The following is a 17,476-nucleotide window of genomic DNA, read 5'->3' as shown; positions in this document are numbered from 1 at the left end:
TTAATATTACTGATTTTGTCTGGTTCATATTAAAATGTTAACTTTATAGTTTATAACGTATAATCAACAAATTAGATTATATTTTAAATTATTGCTTTTCAGCTAGTACAGTAGCTTACACTCTTGGGAATTAATTTTTTGTAGCTTATGAGTTATGACAATAGAAAATAATTACTTCATTTTTAACCTTGAATTAATGGGTTTAAACGAATAGTTACCTATTGAAGATAACAATTCGTATATTTATTATTGAGTATTGTATTGTTTCAGTTGTTTTTATTTATTTCGTAAAATTATTGGTTGAAGTTTAGATTTAGTAAATATTATTTTTAATTATTATATTAATTTATAATATGTATAAACAAAATTTAACTTGAAAATTGAGCCATACACGAAGAGAAAATTATTTTAGTGGTAGAATGTAGACTTTAATGTTTTGTGTTACCTATAGATTACTTTTAACGAAGTTTGTTTTATAATGTTTATAAAGAGTAATAACAGTTATTTTGTTGTGATAATCAGAGATATATTTTTACCTTTTATATGTTTATTGTATAGTATAGCTACAATGTTTTAATTTAACGTAAAATCTTCATCAGTCAATATTTTCTTTCAAAATTTCTTAAAAATATCTTAGTAAAAAATTTAAATGTTTTTATCTTTGTATTTTTTGTATTTTTTTATTTTATTTCTTCTAAATAAACTTATATAGTACATATAAAATATATAAATACAACCTATAATTTATTTTAAAAGTAAAAAGAATGAAAAATGATGATGCATTGTAGGTATTTTTCTGGTAATTTCTTTTTATAAACAATAAAGTATAATATATAGATATTAGATAGTGTAGCACAATATTTTGCTAGATATACCTTGAAACTGTTTTATTATGTGTGATAGAATATTTATATGAGTCTAAATAATGTGTGATGTACGTTATAAATATCACCCTGTAGTAATATGCATACGTCTTAGTATATGGATTTCTGCCAAAAACATAGATTTCAAACGTACTTGGCGATGTCGTTATAATCGATTTATATCATATTTAGTATGTTAAAATAATTTTGAAAAATAAATTATCATACCATAAAATCATAAAATATGTCAAAATAATATTTTATTTAAACTCTTTAACTGGTAAAATTATTAAATTATTATATGTGTAAAGATTGTAAAGATAAAATTTGCATTTCACCTTTACATATTTTTATTTATATTAATTATGGTCAATAATATGATTGATTATTCAATATATATCTACGTTTTAGGTAATGAAACTATTTTTTTCTCTTTTTTATTTATCGTAGTGATATGATCAAATAATGTGAAATAATTGTGAATTATTCGTGTATATGTAATATGTATACCTAATATTATATTAATATTTATTAAATCAAAACAATTGCTTTTATAGATGACATGATTGAAACGGAAAATGAATCGCTACGTGAACGTGTATGTGATTTAGAAAAGAAAGTTTTAGAACAAGGTGACGAAATAGTCTGTCTTCGATCAACGTTAGCCGATGTACTTAGGCGGTTGAACCAATTAGAAGGCAGTCGGACATTGAGTCTCAATACATCGGCTCTGAAGAATGGAAACACGCCTAGGGCGGGTACGTTTATCACTAATTAGAATATAAAGTAATTGCAATTGATGATAAATCGCTATTGCTTTGACAGAGAATACTTAAAATTATGATTATTAATATTAAACAAATACGAGGGAACCATCGAAGCTAGGGGAAAGTTCAACGAATTTCAATATAAACTAACATTTATAAGCTTAATGTATACTTCTTTTATTTAATGAGCATATTATATTTTAATATTATCAAGTACTAACTCACTTGGAGGATATGCCCTTGATTAAACAATATTTTAAAAGATGAAAAATAAATGTCCCGTACTACATAATTAATAATTATTTTCGAGGTGAAATGTTTTAAGTTTTATTTGAAATATAAATTGCTATTTGTTCTCATATGTCATAATAAAGGACAAGATGTCTTCAGGTTATCTATTTTCATAATTTCGTATATATTATTATTTGTTACTAACGTATTGTTAGTGTAAATTGTTTAATTAATTAATCATATACCATAAACATAAAAATTAAACTCGGTTAAACTTTACAATACATTCATTAAATAATATTCATTGCAGTATATATTCTTCTGTTTTTATATTTATCTTTATTTTCTTATCATATTATTTTAAGTTGAAGTGAGTTTAGACTACTAGTCACTCTTTCTATTAACTCGTTAATTCGTGTTTTTTTTTCAAATTATGTTTAAAATAATTGTGTGAATACCAATTATAATATCTTATTAAATATTGTTCCTTAAATATTATTTTAAATATTTCATTATTTTATGGAGACTTTAAAAACATAAAAACTTTGTATTACAAATATTTCATAATAATGACTTTTAACAAATTTCAATGGTGACATCTATGTGTTTAAGTAATTAGTAATAAGTAATTACCAACAATATACGTTTTAAAGTTATTAAAATATGGTAGCTATTTTAAATGGCATACGATTATTGATGAATAATAATTAGTTCTTACAAGGTTAATTTGTTTATATTATAAATAATATTTTAAACTATGATCTTGATTTTTAAATAATTCTCCCGTTTATCACATTTAATAAAGTTGTGAATTATTATGATGTGTTAGGTTTTTGTAACTACTTTTTATTGAACTACTTTCATTTAATAATTAATTAATTCAATTATTGATGTTTTTTATTTCTATTTTGACAATTTAACCAACTTTCTTCTGACATTAGGTATAGTAGTCTGAATAACTATTCTATTACTATAATTATGTTAGTATTATTTTTATATTACACAGAATTTTTTTGTATATTTTTATAAATTATGTGAAAACCTAACCCAATATTTTTAAATATGAAACATTTTTATTATTTTTATGAATTATTGTATGATAATGGCGATTATGATGACAAGTTCGGTGTATTACAACAAGGAAAATGTTATTTTAAGGAGTTTTAAGTAGTCAATTAAATTGCATATTTGTGTAATATATTGACGATTATATTTTTTAGTTTTACTAGTTAAAAATTGAACTAATGTTTAATTCTTGAAACATTATAATCTCAGATTACAACTTTATAAATATTATTTTCATTTAATATAAATCTAAAGCATAAATATTTAAATATGTGGAATTCTTATTTCAAAAAATTACTTTAATTTTTTAAACTACTATTTCAGCATATTGTCATCATAAATTATATCAAATTAATTTTTATATTATATTAATTGTTTTTGGATTTTTATTTAGGAAATCATTATGGTGGAAATGGTCATCATTTGATTTCACCTACGCTATCACAAAAAGAAGTAACACTTCGCTATAGATCTGCAAATGAACACCCTGCATCTGCACTAAGAGATCCTGTTAGAAGAGTCCCCAGTCATAATAACTCACATTCTTCATTACCTCAAAGGTAATATTTTGTATACTTTTGCACTTCAATTTTTTTATACTTACTTTATTTTTTATTTTTTAGGAGGGCTGTACATTATCAATCAACTGGTTCATTGCATTCTGACTCACCAAGTTCGAGCAGTGTATCACCAGTACCTCCAGCATCACCATCTCCTTCTCCTACAAGACCCGGAACTGCTCAAAAACCTCAGCGTTTAAGTGGCACAAATTTGTATAACTCAAAGAGATGGAGTAGTACTGGAGATTTTAATCAGGCCCAAAATTTTAGTGTTGCACCCCAACCTTCCACCTTAGCTTCCAGGTGAAATAATAGAGATAAATCATATTTATGTGAACATATGTGTGTGTGGATTGGGTTTTTAGTTGTGATTTTAACTTAATTATTTTTGCACTTCTACAATTTTTCACTTTAGTTAAAAAAGTTTATTTTTCATAAAATATATTCAGTATTCCTGTTATAAAGACAACTAATAATGATTGTTGTTTCTTTTATTATATTTTTCGTTCATAAAATATCAAAATTAGTAGTAAATTTTTAACATGAAAAAAAAAATGATTGCAAAACATATATTTTATAACCTAAATTAATCTATGATTTAAAGTATTAGACAAATTAATGATCAAGAAGATCATAAATGAGATTTTAAACTTCTAGTAGACTAAAAAATATTTAGTATATTTTATGTATAAGTAGTTGAAACTATTTTACTATTTACCATATTTATTGTAGACGATAAAATATATACAACTGGACTCAAATAAAGTCAGTTGGCAAAATATTGAAGCACATAAATTATATTCCTACCATACAACTAAGTACAGTAGGACCTCAATTAACTGTCAATCTCAGAACCAGAGCTTTAACAGATAATAAGAAAGACAATTAAGCGAGCAACAAACATTTTTTTTAAACATTCACATTAGTTATTATTTTTCAATAATTATGACATGCATTATGCAATATGCATATGATATAATTAGGTACTATTATTTATTAGTATATTATTAATTTCTTTTTTAATTTATTATACTTCATTTATTTATTATTTAAAAATATATAACTAACAATTATTGTATTTTAAAAAAGTTGTTCATCTTTTTTATTTGACCATATTATGGTTTTTTTTGGCTGCCATATCTGTAATTCTTTGAAGCAGCAATAGCTGAGTTGCATCAGCTTCAGTTTGCTGTTAAAACTATTCAAAGTACTTGGAAAGCATGAATTCTACTTTAGAGTGGGTGATAATTGTTATAGGCTCTTCAAATTCTTGTTGATGTTTGTCATTTTAAAATATATGTATGTACAAACCTATCTCACCAACTCATATAAAAGGTGATAAGATTTCACTGCAACGTGCAAGTTGTCTGCTGCTTGCCGATGAACTGAGAAAGACAGTTAATTGTTGGTGATGGATAATCAAAATTCTATTGTGCTTATATACTCATTACTCATAAATAATAGATAAATGCATCTACAATTTTTGACTGACTTTTATCATCCATTAAGAGGGTACTTAAATGAAAGTATTGTTTCATCATACAAATATTCAACTTGTAAACCTGTGTTCTGAAAAATAAATTTTGTATAGTTAGCTTTAGTATTAGAGTGAGTACCTATTACTAGATTATAATATTATCTAGGGTACTTACTACTTACCTCTAAGCTTTTATTAATATTTTTTAAATTTTCATATGTTTTATAATCATACAAATATTAAAATTTTAAAATACAACTTCAAAATTAAATTATCAAAAATCCTATGAGTTGTACTAAGTCTTTGATAATATTCTTACTTTTAAATTTGAAAAATGTAAATTACTTATAATATTAAAACTAGTTCATTTTTCACAAGTTCCATTATTTCTTTAAAACTTAAATAAACACAGAACTGATTGTACATTGATTTGTATAAATACAATTTTTATTTTTTATTCGTATGAATGAATAGGTAGTTTAAAATTAATAGTATTGACCTTTTATAAAAGAATCTAAATTGTACATTGCCTAAATGGATTTTAGTTAGTTTTATAATATTCTCATCTGTTTACAACTGACTATTTTCTTTTGTTAAACTTTGGTAAGAAACATATTGCTGTTACTACATAATATGTAAAAAAATATAATTTTTTTATATATCTAAGATTTCGAAGTAAATACTGACCAAAGAATATCTTATTTCTACTTTAACATTATGTAAACTAGTAATATTTAACCTTTTTTCAGTAGGCCAGTGGTAAATAATTATTTTTGAGTAAGGTAACAATTAATATAAAAAATAGTGTATAAATAAACACAATAAGGTATATGGTATGAATTTTACTTTTTTTTTAGAAATTTGTTATGAGCTTTAGGCATCACTGATATAAACAACTGGATATTTATTTGTGACTATGGACTCAATAAGATCTTGCTCTTATTAATAATAAATTTATAGTAAACAATTTTACTCTTCAGATTTTATCAATTTAGTATCAATAATACCAAAATCAAATATAGGTACATTAAAAGATATATGTTTGCAATTATTTTAAATTTATTATTGTACTTGTGTATACAAAAGTAATGCCTGTAATCAGAATACCTATCTAAATTATAACAATTAATTCAATATAAAAACTTACTATATTATTCTTTACAATATACATTTGTATTAGTTTTGAAGGAAATTTTAATTACTTAAACTAAATGTTTAATTTAATAATAAGCCAATAATAACAATAAAAGGCTATAATTGGGTAATGATTGGTATATTCAGTACTCAATCAGTATATAATTACATCCCCTAAAATTGCAATATTTTATGTAGTATTAATGTTTGTGTTTGTTTTTGCATGTTGTGTGAATTTGTAACATTGTAGACTTGGCACAAAGTCGTTGCTTAATTTGAATTTGCGATCACAGCCACAGCAAAATCATAATCATCATTATCATCAAAAGCACGGGTAAGCAAATGTTTGAAATTTATTTTTTTTAAAAGGGGTTTTGGTGAAGGGATTATGTTCTAACAAAACAAGATAGATAATCTTGTTTCATAATTTATAATTTGCAATAGTTTAATAATAGGGTAAAATTTTGAAACGTTTTAATATTTGTGTTTTGAATAAGTTTTTATAAGCAAAGAGAAATTTTGTGTTCACATTAGTTTTGAAATTTCTATTTGGATAAAAATGTATTTTATAACAGTGATAGAGAGGTAAATATTTCACATATCATATAGATTGTTAATAAATTAAATTATATTTATTATTTTTTTTTTTGAATAATCTGATGTTTTAATTTGGTTTAACTATTTGTGTAGTACTAAATATCATAAAAAGCAATCACGGAATTTAAAATGACTATGAATATCGAATTAACTAGACATTAGTGTTTTTTTTACCAATGCCATATTAGTCATAGAGTTAAAGCGTAACTATGGAATGTATTATTTTATTTATTGAACAATCTATTGTTAAAAAATGAGTTGGGTACTAAATTCAATTGTTTTTAATTTAGTAATCAAATTCACAAATAATGAAAGAAATTGCTAATATTAGATGCTTTTAATAGCTATATAAATTATAATTACATTTTATTATTACCTAATGTAAATAGGTAGGTAATTCAAATTTTAAATATATTTAAAACAATTAAAGTAATAATCATCTAAGGTTAAACAATTTTTAACACAATTAATCTTAAATCAAACAATTATTTTTATGAAAAAAAAAAATGGTTTGCAATTAATTTTGTGATAATCATGATAACAATTATAATAAGAAAATCATCTAAGTCTCCTAGTTAATTATTAGGTTTTGGGTTAATACCTCATCATTGTATGAGGTGGTCATTGTAATGGGTGTGTATAAATTTGAATAATTATATTATTGTTATTGATTAATTAGTTAATATCATGTACCGATGTAAATAGGTTCATGATATAGTATATTTTAATTAATCTAAACATTTTAAAGTTTTTTATTGTACATTTGTACATAGAAAACTATAGTTTAAATATGTGGAGTATTGGTGTGTTTCAAGTTTCTTTGTTTAAGAATATATAAATAATTATAAAAAAACAAAAATTAATTGATGATTAATTTTTTTTTTAAATACCCATGTATAGAAAGAAATTTATTAGGGTTATGTGAAGTTGTAAGAAAAATGTATTTCTTTAATTGGTGTATTGAGAACCATTTTAGGTAGTCTTCTATTAATGATTTTGATATTATCCTGTCTGTTAACTTTTCATTTCTGAACTTATAAAAAAGTAGTATTACTACTGTTACTAGAGTTTATCAGGTAATAATGTTGGTACTATATATCTAAAAATCTTATGTTGTTCATTAATGAATTTAAAACTATTGTATCTGTCTATATTCTATATGGTGGAATCAATTTGAGATTGATCAAATTAAAATTTTAAATAATATACAGTTTTTTTTCCTTATTATACTTATTTTATAGATTTTTGGATGAGTTTCTTTGTTGAGGAACTTGCTTTAAAATTAGGTTTACACTCGCTCTCCTTCAGAGTGTTTCGTCATTTATTTTAAAAACTTTGACTGCATTGTTTAATATCTATCCCAAAATCCTAAGGAGTATTATGTACTCCTTATGTATAATGGTTTTTAGCCACTAATTATACCAGGTCAAATCCAACATTATCTTTTATGTAAGTCATTTCACTCACAATTATTCTTATACAGTTATACGGTTTAACATTTTTAATTGGACTAAAAGTCGTATATCTTAGATTTGTAATAGCTTTGATGACTTTTGCTTAAATTTTGAAACTGAATCTAAAGTTTGGCATTTATGATTAAAATAATTGATGTGGCTTTAGGCTCAACTTTTTTTTTAAGTATTTCTTAATGTTATTTAATTGCTAAAAAAAAAGCGACTCATGTCTAATGTTATTAAATTATTAAAATATGTACTTACAAATACACACAAAATAAATAAAAAACATGTCTTTGTAACCATACATTCATTGTTTTTGTTCAGAATCTAAAAGTTTAGAAAATTTCATAAAAAGACATATTGAATGCAATAAATTATACATTTGTTTTAAATAACTAATTTATAACTAATTCAAAACTTGAAAGAATAAATAAAATATATATTATAATTTTAAGTTAAAAGAATAGAATGCTTAAAATATAATAGTTAATCTTAGATTAACTGGGAAAAATTTAAAGAATAATATGGGAACCAATTGGCCGACATTGAAAACTGCGAAGAATCATTTTTGATTTTTAAAAATTGAATTTACCTAGAATAATTATATACCTATATATCTAATATTTTATATAGGTAGTTATATTAATGAGTTGCATACTTATAAACTATAATTATTAATTATAAAGACAGCTACATAAATTGTTCAAATATACTATAGTCTATAAAATATTATATTATGAGTCTGTAAAAATAGCAGTAGATATCTAGGTAGGAATAGGTATCCTACCTATTGATACCTACCTATTGAAATAGTATGAGTAGGTATACCACACATAGGTAAATTATATAATATATTTTATTAAAACTAAGATTAATAATTTAGTTTTTAGTTGTTCACATAAAAGCTTGAGCTATATAATATATAATATGAGAATTTTGGTTATGATTAATATCAATTTAATGCGGTTTTTTGATTGTTTAATTATTTATAATGTAAAATATAGGAAAAGTTTTAAATGTTTTTATCATTTTTTCGTGTAAAAACCGCACATAAAATATTTTTTCGTGTGAACTCAGATAACATTTTAAATTGAGATTAATTTTAAGTTTTATGTATTAAATTCGATATAATTTTTCGAACTCTAAACATATGTATCTAATTGATGATAAAATACTAAAAAAATATTTTGGAACACTAAATTTTCACCCACAATTAAATATATATCTGTTGAAGTATCTTATTTTTTAATTGGCCTTATGATAAAAGATTACAAATTTATATATTATATAATATTGGCTGGTATTATACAATATATTATTACAATATTACCATTAACTATATATGAGGATGCAAAACACATCCTAAATAAAATGTCGTCTATGTTAGTATCTTATCCACCAGTAAATTAATGTATATTGTATACATTTAGGTGTATACCTAATAATAGTTTAAAATAAGTAAATATAAATTGAATATCAATATTATGTCTGAATGAAATTAAAATATTATCTATTGGTAAATAGTTTTGTTCTATTTACCAGCAGTAAGCAATTATTAAAATAGCTTATACACATTTCTTAAGTTTATTAAGTCTATTTTAGATATTTTGATTTCTGAGATATATATTAATATATTGTATAAGCTATATGATTAAGTTGAAAGTTTCAGTGTAACCTAGTATCTTATTTCTAAGGGAAAAATTATTATTCTTATACATAAAGGAAATTTTAACATTATAAAAAACAACTTAAAAAAATTATATCGATAATATAAATAAGAATCATTCTTTTTTTAATACTCTTAACCTATGATGCTACTTAGAAGTTAATTCTAAGAAAACGCTGTACTTACACATATTATATATTAGGTACATTATATACCAAGTATTACGTTTTGAAAAAAACTTTCAAAAAAGAATTCCGTTTTCTTTCGTTATTTTTAATTTAATTGCGGATTGACGTATCAAATTTAAAATTATAAATATCATTTAAGGATCTGTAGGCTTGTTTAGTCATTTTAATTTTGAAATAAGTTATTTGTATTTTTATATTTAAAATATTATTTATTATTTATTTCAAAACTAAAATATACGTAGGATCCTGTATAGTATTTTTACTTTTAAATTTGATAGTAAGTCGCTCAAACGATATAGTAACATGGTTTCTTTTATTTTCAATGGTTTTTGAAAGTTGATAAAGTATTTTTCAATTTATAGAATGTAGCTAGTAGCTTCTATCGGCTGTATATTATATAATAGGTAGGCAGGTATTATTTTTTTATTATTTAATCCTTTTTTTTAAATATTATTTTTAGTGTACACTTTAATTATTTTTATTTAGTACAATTATTATGTAAAAAGGTACGTTACGTAACATTTTGACGATCACTCATCCACAAACTGAATCGTCTGAATAATTTCATTTTGTATCACGTATTTACGTCTGATTTGTATTAACCACTTATTAAAGCATTTACATTATTCATAAATATGATATAATTTATAAGTATAATATAAAAGTTTTTTTTGTGTATTAAATTAGGGAGTTCTATTTTCATAAATTTTAAGATTATTAATTAAAGTAACTATACTTACTTACATTATTTGTTTAACTAGTAACTTTATCAACTATTTATAACTTATTTTTACTTCCCTAAATAAGAAGTTTATATACGTTTATTTTACATTTTGATTAGAATCAATTAAAAATTTTTTATTTGATTGCTAAAGAGTGTAAAAAATAATATATAATAAGAATATATATGAAGAGTTTCCTTGAAGAATAAAATATATAATTATAATAAATTATTACAGTTATTGTAATAATTTATAAATTTCTTGAATTGGTCTTTATAATAAATTTAAATATAGTTTATAATTTATCTAAAATGATTTTCATATTTTTACTGAATGATAAATTTGTTATGTTTCTATACTCTTTTCATTATACTTATTTTGTAGATGATCATTCCAGAATAGTAATCCAAAAGTGGTTGTATATTATTTGAGCCGTTAGTTTATTAAAAATGATAGTGGGAGTTGAGTACTTTTTACACATCTATATCATATTTTAAAATTTATAGTAATAAATACATAATTTTACAATAATTGATTTTATTAATATTATGTAAAAATATATAATACATTATTTTATTTGTTAATTTTTATCATACTTTTTTTACGTTTGATAATACAATTTTTGGTTTTATTAAGGCTATTGCTTTGGCCTTGGACGTTGGGAATTTTAAAGTTGATTAATTTTAATAATAAATTGTGGTCTATTTGTGATAGAGTAGGACAGATTTATCAGAGGAGATGCGCATTCTAGTAGTGATCGTAGAAAACCGCAGTTTGTAGACAAGGACGGAATATCGTCCATATATATAGGTGTTCATTTGACGCCGCTGACATCATTGTTATTTCGTCTCGTTCCGGCAGTGCAGGTTTTTCGTACGACCGTCATACACGTTCATTGTCCATATTACTTTTCCGATTTTAGTTTTTCGAGCTATTTATTTTTCAACAACTATTTTCGTTTAATATAATATACTTGATTCGGTGACCAATTACTGCCGAGTAATTAATACAATGCCTTCTGATAATAAGAGTAATAGCAAGCCAACGGCTGCAGATAATAAAAGTAGTAGTAAGACGACGACTGCAGAAAATAAAAGTGGTAGTAAGACGACGACTACAGATAATAAGAGTGGTAGTAAGACGACGGTTGCAGATAATAAGACTAGTGGTAAAACGACGACTGTGGTTAATAAGAATAAGACGACGACTGCTGATAAGTACGTGCTATACCTATATTATGCTACTTTAATCGTTAATAATTTAAATTGGCTTTTATATTTTATAAATGTAATGTAGGTATACCTCCACGTGGTACTATTATCATCCACTTATTGTATACAATACAATATTATATTATATTTTATATAAAATAATAAATTATTAAGTATTTGGTTGCTCGGTCAAAAAATATACGTTAAAAATATTCGGTACCTACTCGTATCATAGAGCTGTAGTACCAATCGTATTTTTTTCTATATTACCTTATAAGTATTAGGTAGGTATAGTATATTGTGTGCAACTATCATAAACATAATTATTTTTGGTTATCTATTATTTTTATGTTGGTAATTTATTATATTAGAATTATAGATTTGATCGATTTTCGGATGATTGTAGATTTTTATAAGGGAGACAACAATAAAATACCTTAAAATAAATCTGTAACCGTTTTGAAAATGGATAAAAAGGACAGATGTTATTTCAATAAAAACGACGGATTTTATACAAAATTGGGGTAGTGAAATGTGTTTGAATTTTCGTTACATTATGTTATGATTTTATTTCAATGATTTTTATCATATTTGTTAGTTTAGTTAAATATAACTGAGTTAGAAAAAATGTTAAAGACTTATAATAGTCTATATTTGAGTCAAAAATTAAATGGAAAATAAAAAATAGTTAATAAATAATATGTATTTTATGGTTAGGGTTTAGGTACATAGTATTTTCTATTGTCTTTAAAATAAAAGAAAGCATGTGATCAGTATAGTAAGTTGTTGTATAAACAATATTAAACATCAATATGTTTATTGTTTAAGCTTGGGGGGTGAAGTATTATTAAGAGCGGTTACCAACAGTGTTCTTTAAAACAAAACCTAATCTAACCTTCCCGTTTATGGAAGAAATATTTTATAATAAATGCTATAGTTAAATTTTCTTCATTTTGTAATTTTGGTTAAAATAAATAATTTAAAAAACTTTTAACTACATATTTTATATAATTTGTAACTAATTATAATAATATAAGTTATAATTTTTTTTTAACAATAACATCTATTTAACGATTTGTATTTTAATTGATTATAATAACTTAATTAACTAATACTATAATATACTATATAATACTAGCCATTTTAAATAGCAAAATAAAGCCGTAAATTAAAATGTTAACTATTAACTTCTATAAATGTATTATTTAAAATAATTTATTCTTAATTAATCATCAAAATTTTGTTTCAATCATAAAAATATAAAAATATTTTACATTAAATGAAACGTTTTTCGCAGTGTTAAAATATTGTATATTCAACATATTATGTATGTATACGCTTAAAGAAGACATTAATAAAAACATTAAAAATAGTAAAATGCCTATAGGTGTCCTATATATTATTCATAATTTTTGTAATTAGGGTGATTAATGTATTATACAAAAATAATGGGTGACATTATTTTAGAAAAATAAATGTTTCAAACACATTTCGAGATGCACCGAGAAATAATAATAGTAGTTTTGCATGTTGATGTCAAGTCAAACAAAACTATTTGCTATTTTTAGTTAAACAATCATTATAAATATTTTATTTTAGATATTTAATTTAGTGAAAACTTTTTTTTCGAAGTATGGATATTCTGTAATTAGTATGCAAAGCTACTAATTGTTTTCCATGGTAATTGGAAATATAATATTTATTGAATTAATTATATTTTTCTTTATATTTTATTCGTTTAAATCCGTGAATAATAAAATCCTATTTGCCATGAAGCGGCGATGGCTTGTTGTATTCTTTGCAATATTTAATTTTACACGGTCAGAACTAATCTATTCTATGTATAATATTAATTCTGTACCTCCACTCGACAAATTGTGCGGTTTGTCTCGGACTCAAATCGCAGCTGCTCAGCAAAGGTATTTAATGCATTGTTGTTCTTTGGTTTTCGTTTGACAAAATATACATATAATCGACTTAATTTGTTGTTTGGTTACCAATTAATATTAATAATAATATTCGTATAATACATTAAAGTGTAGGTACCTACCTACTTATATTTATTAGAAATTTGTATTCTAAATAAACTCATAAACTAAAAGATTCAATCGATTCATTTAATATAATAATTACTAATTATTTAAAAAAAAAAAAACAGAATTCATCTGAACAAACGCTTTTTTTTATTTTTAGCTAATTCGTAAGACTCATTTATAAATTGCTATTAGTTAATGCCTATATAATATTATATTACCTCAAACTAAAATATTAATTATATAATGGAATGTTTATGTTTCGTGTTTAAAAGAAAGTTTTTAGTACATTTCAACTTATTTCTACTTTTTTTTTCTTTTCTTTGTAGTAGGTAGTACCTATAATTTATTAAAATAATAAAATGACGTCCTTGTGAGTAAAATATAACAATACAACATTACTTACGTAATAGATTTTAATCTTCTCAATATTGTTTCTATATTATATACCTATTACCTATATAGGTACTAGATAGATACTCTGTTATACGTTAGTCCATTTAAATTTAATAAAACTCTATTAAAGTTAATTGTGGTATTCGATAAAATACTCATTTCGATATAATATTTTTATCTATCATTGTACAGATATAGAGATTTTATCTTTTATTAGGTATAATACGTTTTAAGGCGCTATTATTTTTTTTTGACATTATTTGCTACATTTCTGTAGATATGTATACTATTTATGTTCACGGGGAGTTGGATATTTTTTGGTTACCCAATACGATCTAGATAATATTATTTATTGCGTATATAATAGAGGCGCCGAATAAAATTCAGCGGCTACAATAAGTCCTATATTTGTATTTCGTAACGAAAAACAATTTGTGGAAGTCTAATTCGTTTAAGTTCCACGGGAAACGTCTATAACAAAATAAACCGTAATTTATTTTATATAATTTTATGCATTCATACTCAATACTTGTGTCTTATTTACAAGTGATAAGTAAACTATATAACGTATAATTAGATACACGTTTACTACTTTTGTCATCTTTGTGTCCAAATCAGGTCCGGATTAAGAATTACGGTATCGGTATAGTTATTTTTTATAGCCTTAACTTATTGAACACACTATTATAATTATTATTTTTATTAAACAATACAAATTGAACTTGGGTACTTACATGGGATTTATTTTATTTTAAATACTCATATTAGTCATATGTTTAATATAATTAATCTAAAACCGTAGGTGTGGCCCGTATGTGGGTACACCTCAACACATACTGCTGTGGTCCAATACTGTTGTAAAAAATGTCAACGTAACGTACATTTTGTGCTTAAAAGATTTTTTATTTTATACTTTATATATAATAATATTATATGTATATAAAGTCGCCTTTAAATCCGATGACGGTATACGCTGTAATCTATACACACTGCTTATCCGGGCCCGTGACGCTTATCCGTGTGTGCCAACAGCTGTGTCGTAAAAAACGGATCGACGTCGTCGCCGCCGCCGAAACAACAGCCGACTGACGTGTTGGCCTCGTGCTCGGGAAATCAGTGCTTTGAGCGGCAACGCGAGCTGGTCGACTGTCTGACGTACGAGACGACCGCCGGCCAGAGCCTGGACGAACAGCTGGCGCTGGACGAGCGGTCGCTGGCCGGCCAGCTGGTCGCGGCCACGGACAGCAAGGAACGGTCGACGGCCGAGCTGTTCGACCTGGCCAACCGGATGGACGCGGCGTTCTGCGAGTACCGCGAGTCCGCGATGGCGGCCGAGGCGGCGTCCCGGGCGTTGGCCGAACAGCGGGACGCCGTCCATGAAGGCCAAGCGAGAGTGGAGAGTCTCAGCAACCGGCTGGCCGAAGCCAAGACGTCGGTGGCGGCTTACGTTCAGCTCAAGCACGACTCGGGAGATTTCAGCGTGTACGCCACCGGATGCGGGCCAAGGGACGTCGAGCACAGCACTGCTCGAAGCGGCGGCGTGGATTGCGTGGTCGCCGGCGCGACGACGACGCGCCCTGTAGCCGCAGCGTCCAAGACGACGCCGCCGTCGCCGACCCCGATTTCGTCGTAGCTGTTCCGCGGTGTGTGTTTGCAAGACGATTTTCGGATTAATATATTTTTTGCAACGCGATTTTATTGTTTTGAGTGACCGACTCGGCACCGTCACGGTAAATCGTTGTTGTAACATTAATTTTACCACAGCAGTAAAATTGATTTATCCGTCGGAGTAAAACAATTAAATCTTTGTTTTCTCGTTTCTGAAATTATTACTGAGATATACCCGCGATTGATAAATATAATCTTATGAATCCGTCATAGTTCAGTTAGAGGGCATAAAATAAAATATACAAGACTATTGTAATAATATATTTATGATAATTTATATGTACCTACTCGTAAATAATATATATTTCGTAAATAATTTTCACTAGCGTATTTTTTTTTAGAACATCTCTCCACCGTAGTCAGAATTTACAAATCTCTAGTGGGAATGGCTGTTTCTTAAGTTTGTCGTGGTGCGAGGCGAGCGGCAGATAATATTATATCAATTATTTTAATTAGGTAGTATAGAACAAAATGAAATCGACGGGAGGGATATTTGCACCCAAATGCCGCTTTTGGTTACGCAAATCGATTATATTTTTTTTTTGTAGAAGATAAAGCCAAAACAAAAAAAGCGTGTCTAAGTGGGTACCGCTCTGCTGTGTATTAGGTGCCGTGTGGATCACTATTATATATAGCGATATATGAATGTTAAATTTTAAGCCAATGATTATAGTTATCGTTGTATACGAAAAAAAATTCTGAACAGAGATGATTTGTCAGTCTAGGATATAATACGAGTATATAAAATATATTATATTTTAAATTGGGTAATGAAAAAGGTGACTTATGTTGTTTTAATGACCTGAAACCCCAAAATTAAATCTTGTACAGAAAATACCAATTTAAACAACTGGTGTATGTTTCTATAACTAGTATTTTTTAACTATGTCAAAAATTTAAAATTATTTTATAGTAAATCGTTATTTTACACATGCATTTAAGATTTCGTAAAAATGTCTAACATAAGATAATTTTTTTTTAATTTGCCAACGCTTAACTTCTTTTATGATTATTGTAAGCCAAACTTATGGAAAATCTTGTATTAAAATTTTAACTCTTTACTACTTATACAACATTTTTTATGAATTTTTAACTACAAAATAATTTACAAATATTCATGATTTTAACGAATTTTGTAAATATTTGAAGTTCAAAAGCTAATAAAAATTGTGCCTATGTATTCTTATAATTTTTAAACCATTATAAGACACTTATGAGGATTTTTGTATTAAATTTTCAAGTATTTTGACTTAGGTAGGTACGTATAAAAAATAAAATATTTTATTCAAACGTATTTAACTTGTAGGTAAATAATTAAATAATAATTTTGTTTAAAATATTATTTTTTAACTAATTCATAAGGTTTTTATGTCATTACTCATTACTCTTTATTATTTATCATACGCAGTCCTTAGTTTGTAAAAATGGGAAAGAAAATGTG

General features: G+C 25.3%; 2 protein-coding genes across 2 annotated transcripts in view; both read left to right on the top strand.

Moving 5' to 3' along the window:
* The window catches only part of LOC114130237 (echinoderm microtubule-associated protein-like 2), a 51,496-nt gene that overhangs the window by 21,183 nt on the left and 12,837 nt on the right, over positions 1-17,476 (top strand). Inside the window, 4 exon segments of the mRNA XM_050198159.1 lie at positions 1,421-1,621; positions 3,321-3,486; positions 3,550-3,789; positions 6,348-6,431. Of these exon segments, the coding sequence (XP_050054116.1) occupies positions 1,421-1,621; positions 3,321-3,486; positions 3,550-3,789; positions 6,348-6,431 (691 nt within the window).
* LOC114127061 (uncharacterized) lies at positions 13,291-16,193 on the top strand. The gene is made up of 2 exons (XM_027991168.2): positions 13,291-13,857; positions 15,400-16,193. Exons 1-2 carry the CDS (start codon positions 13,616-13,618, stop codon positions 15,998-16,000), a joined length of 843 nt encoding a protein of 280 aa, XP_027846969.2. The 5' UTR covers positions 13,291-13,615; the 3' UTR covers positions 16,001-16,193.

This window comes from Aphis gossypii, chromosome 1 (assembly GCF_020184175.1).
Source record: "Aphis gossypii isolate Hap1 chromosome 1, ASM2018417v2, whole genome shotgun sequence".
NCBI lineage: Eukaryota > Metazoa > Arthropoda > Insecta > Hemiptera > Aphididae > Aphis > Aphis gossypii.
The sequence above is the reverse complement of the archived record's forward strand: the minus strand, read 5'-3'. Positions and strand labels throughout refer to the sequence as shown.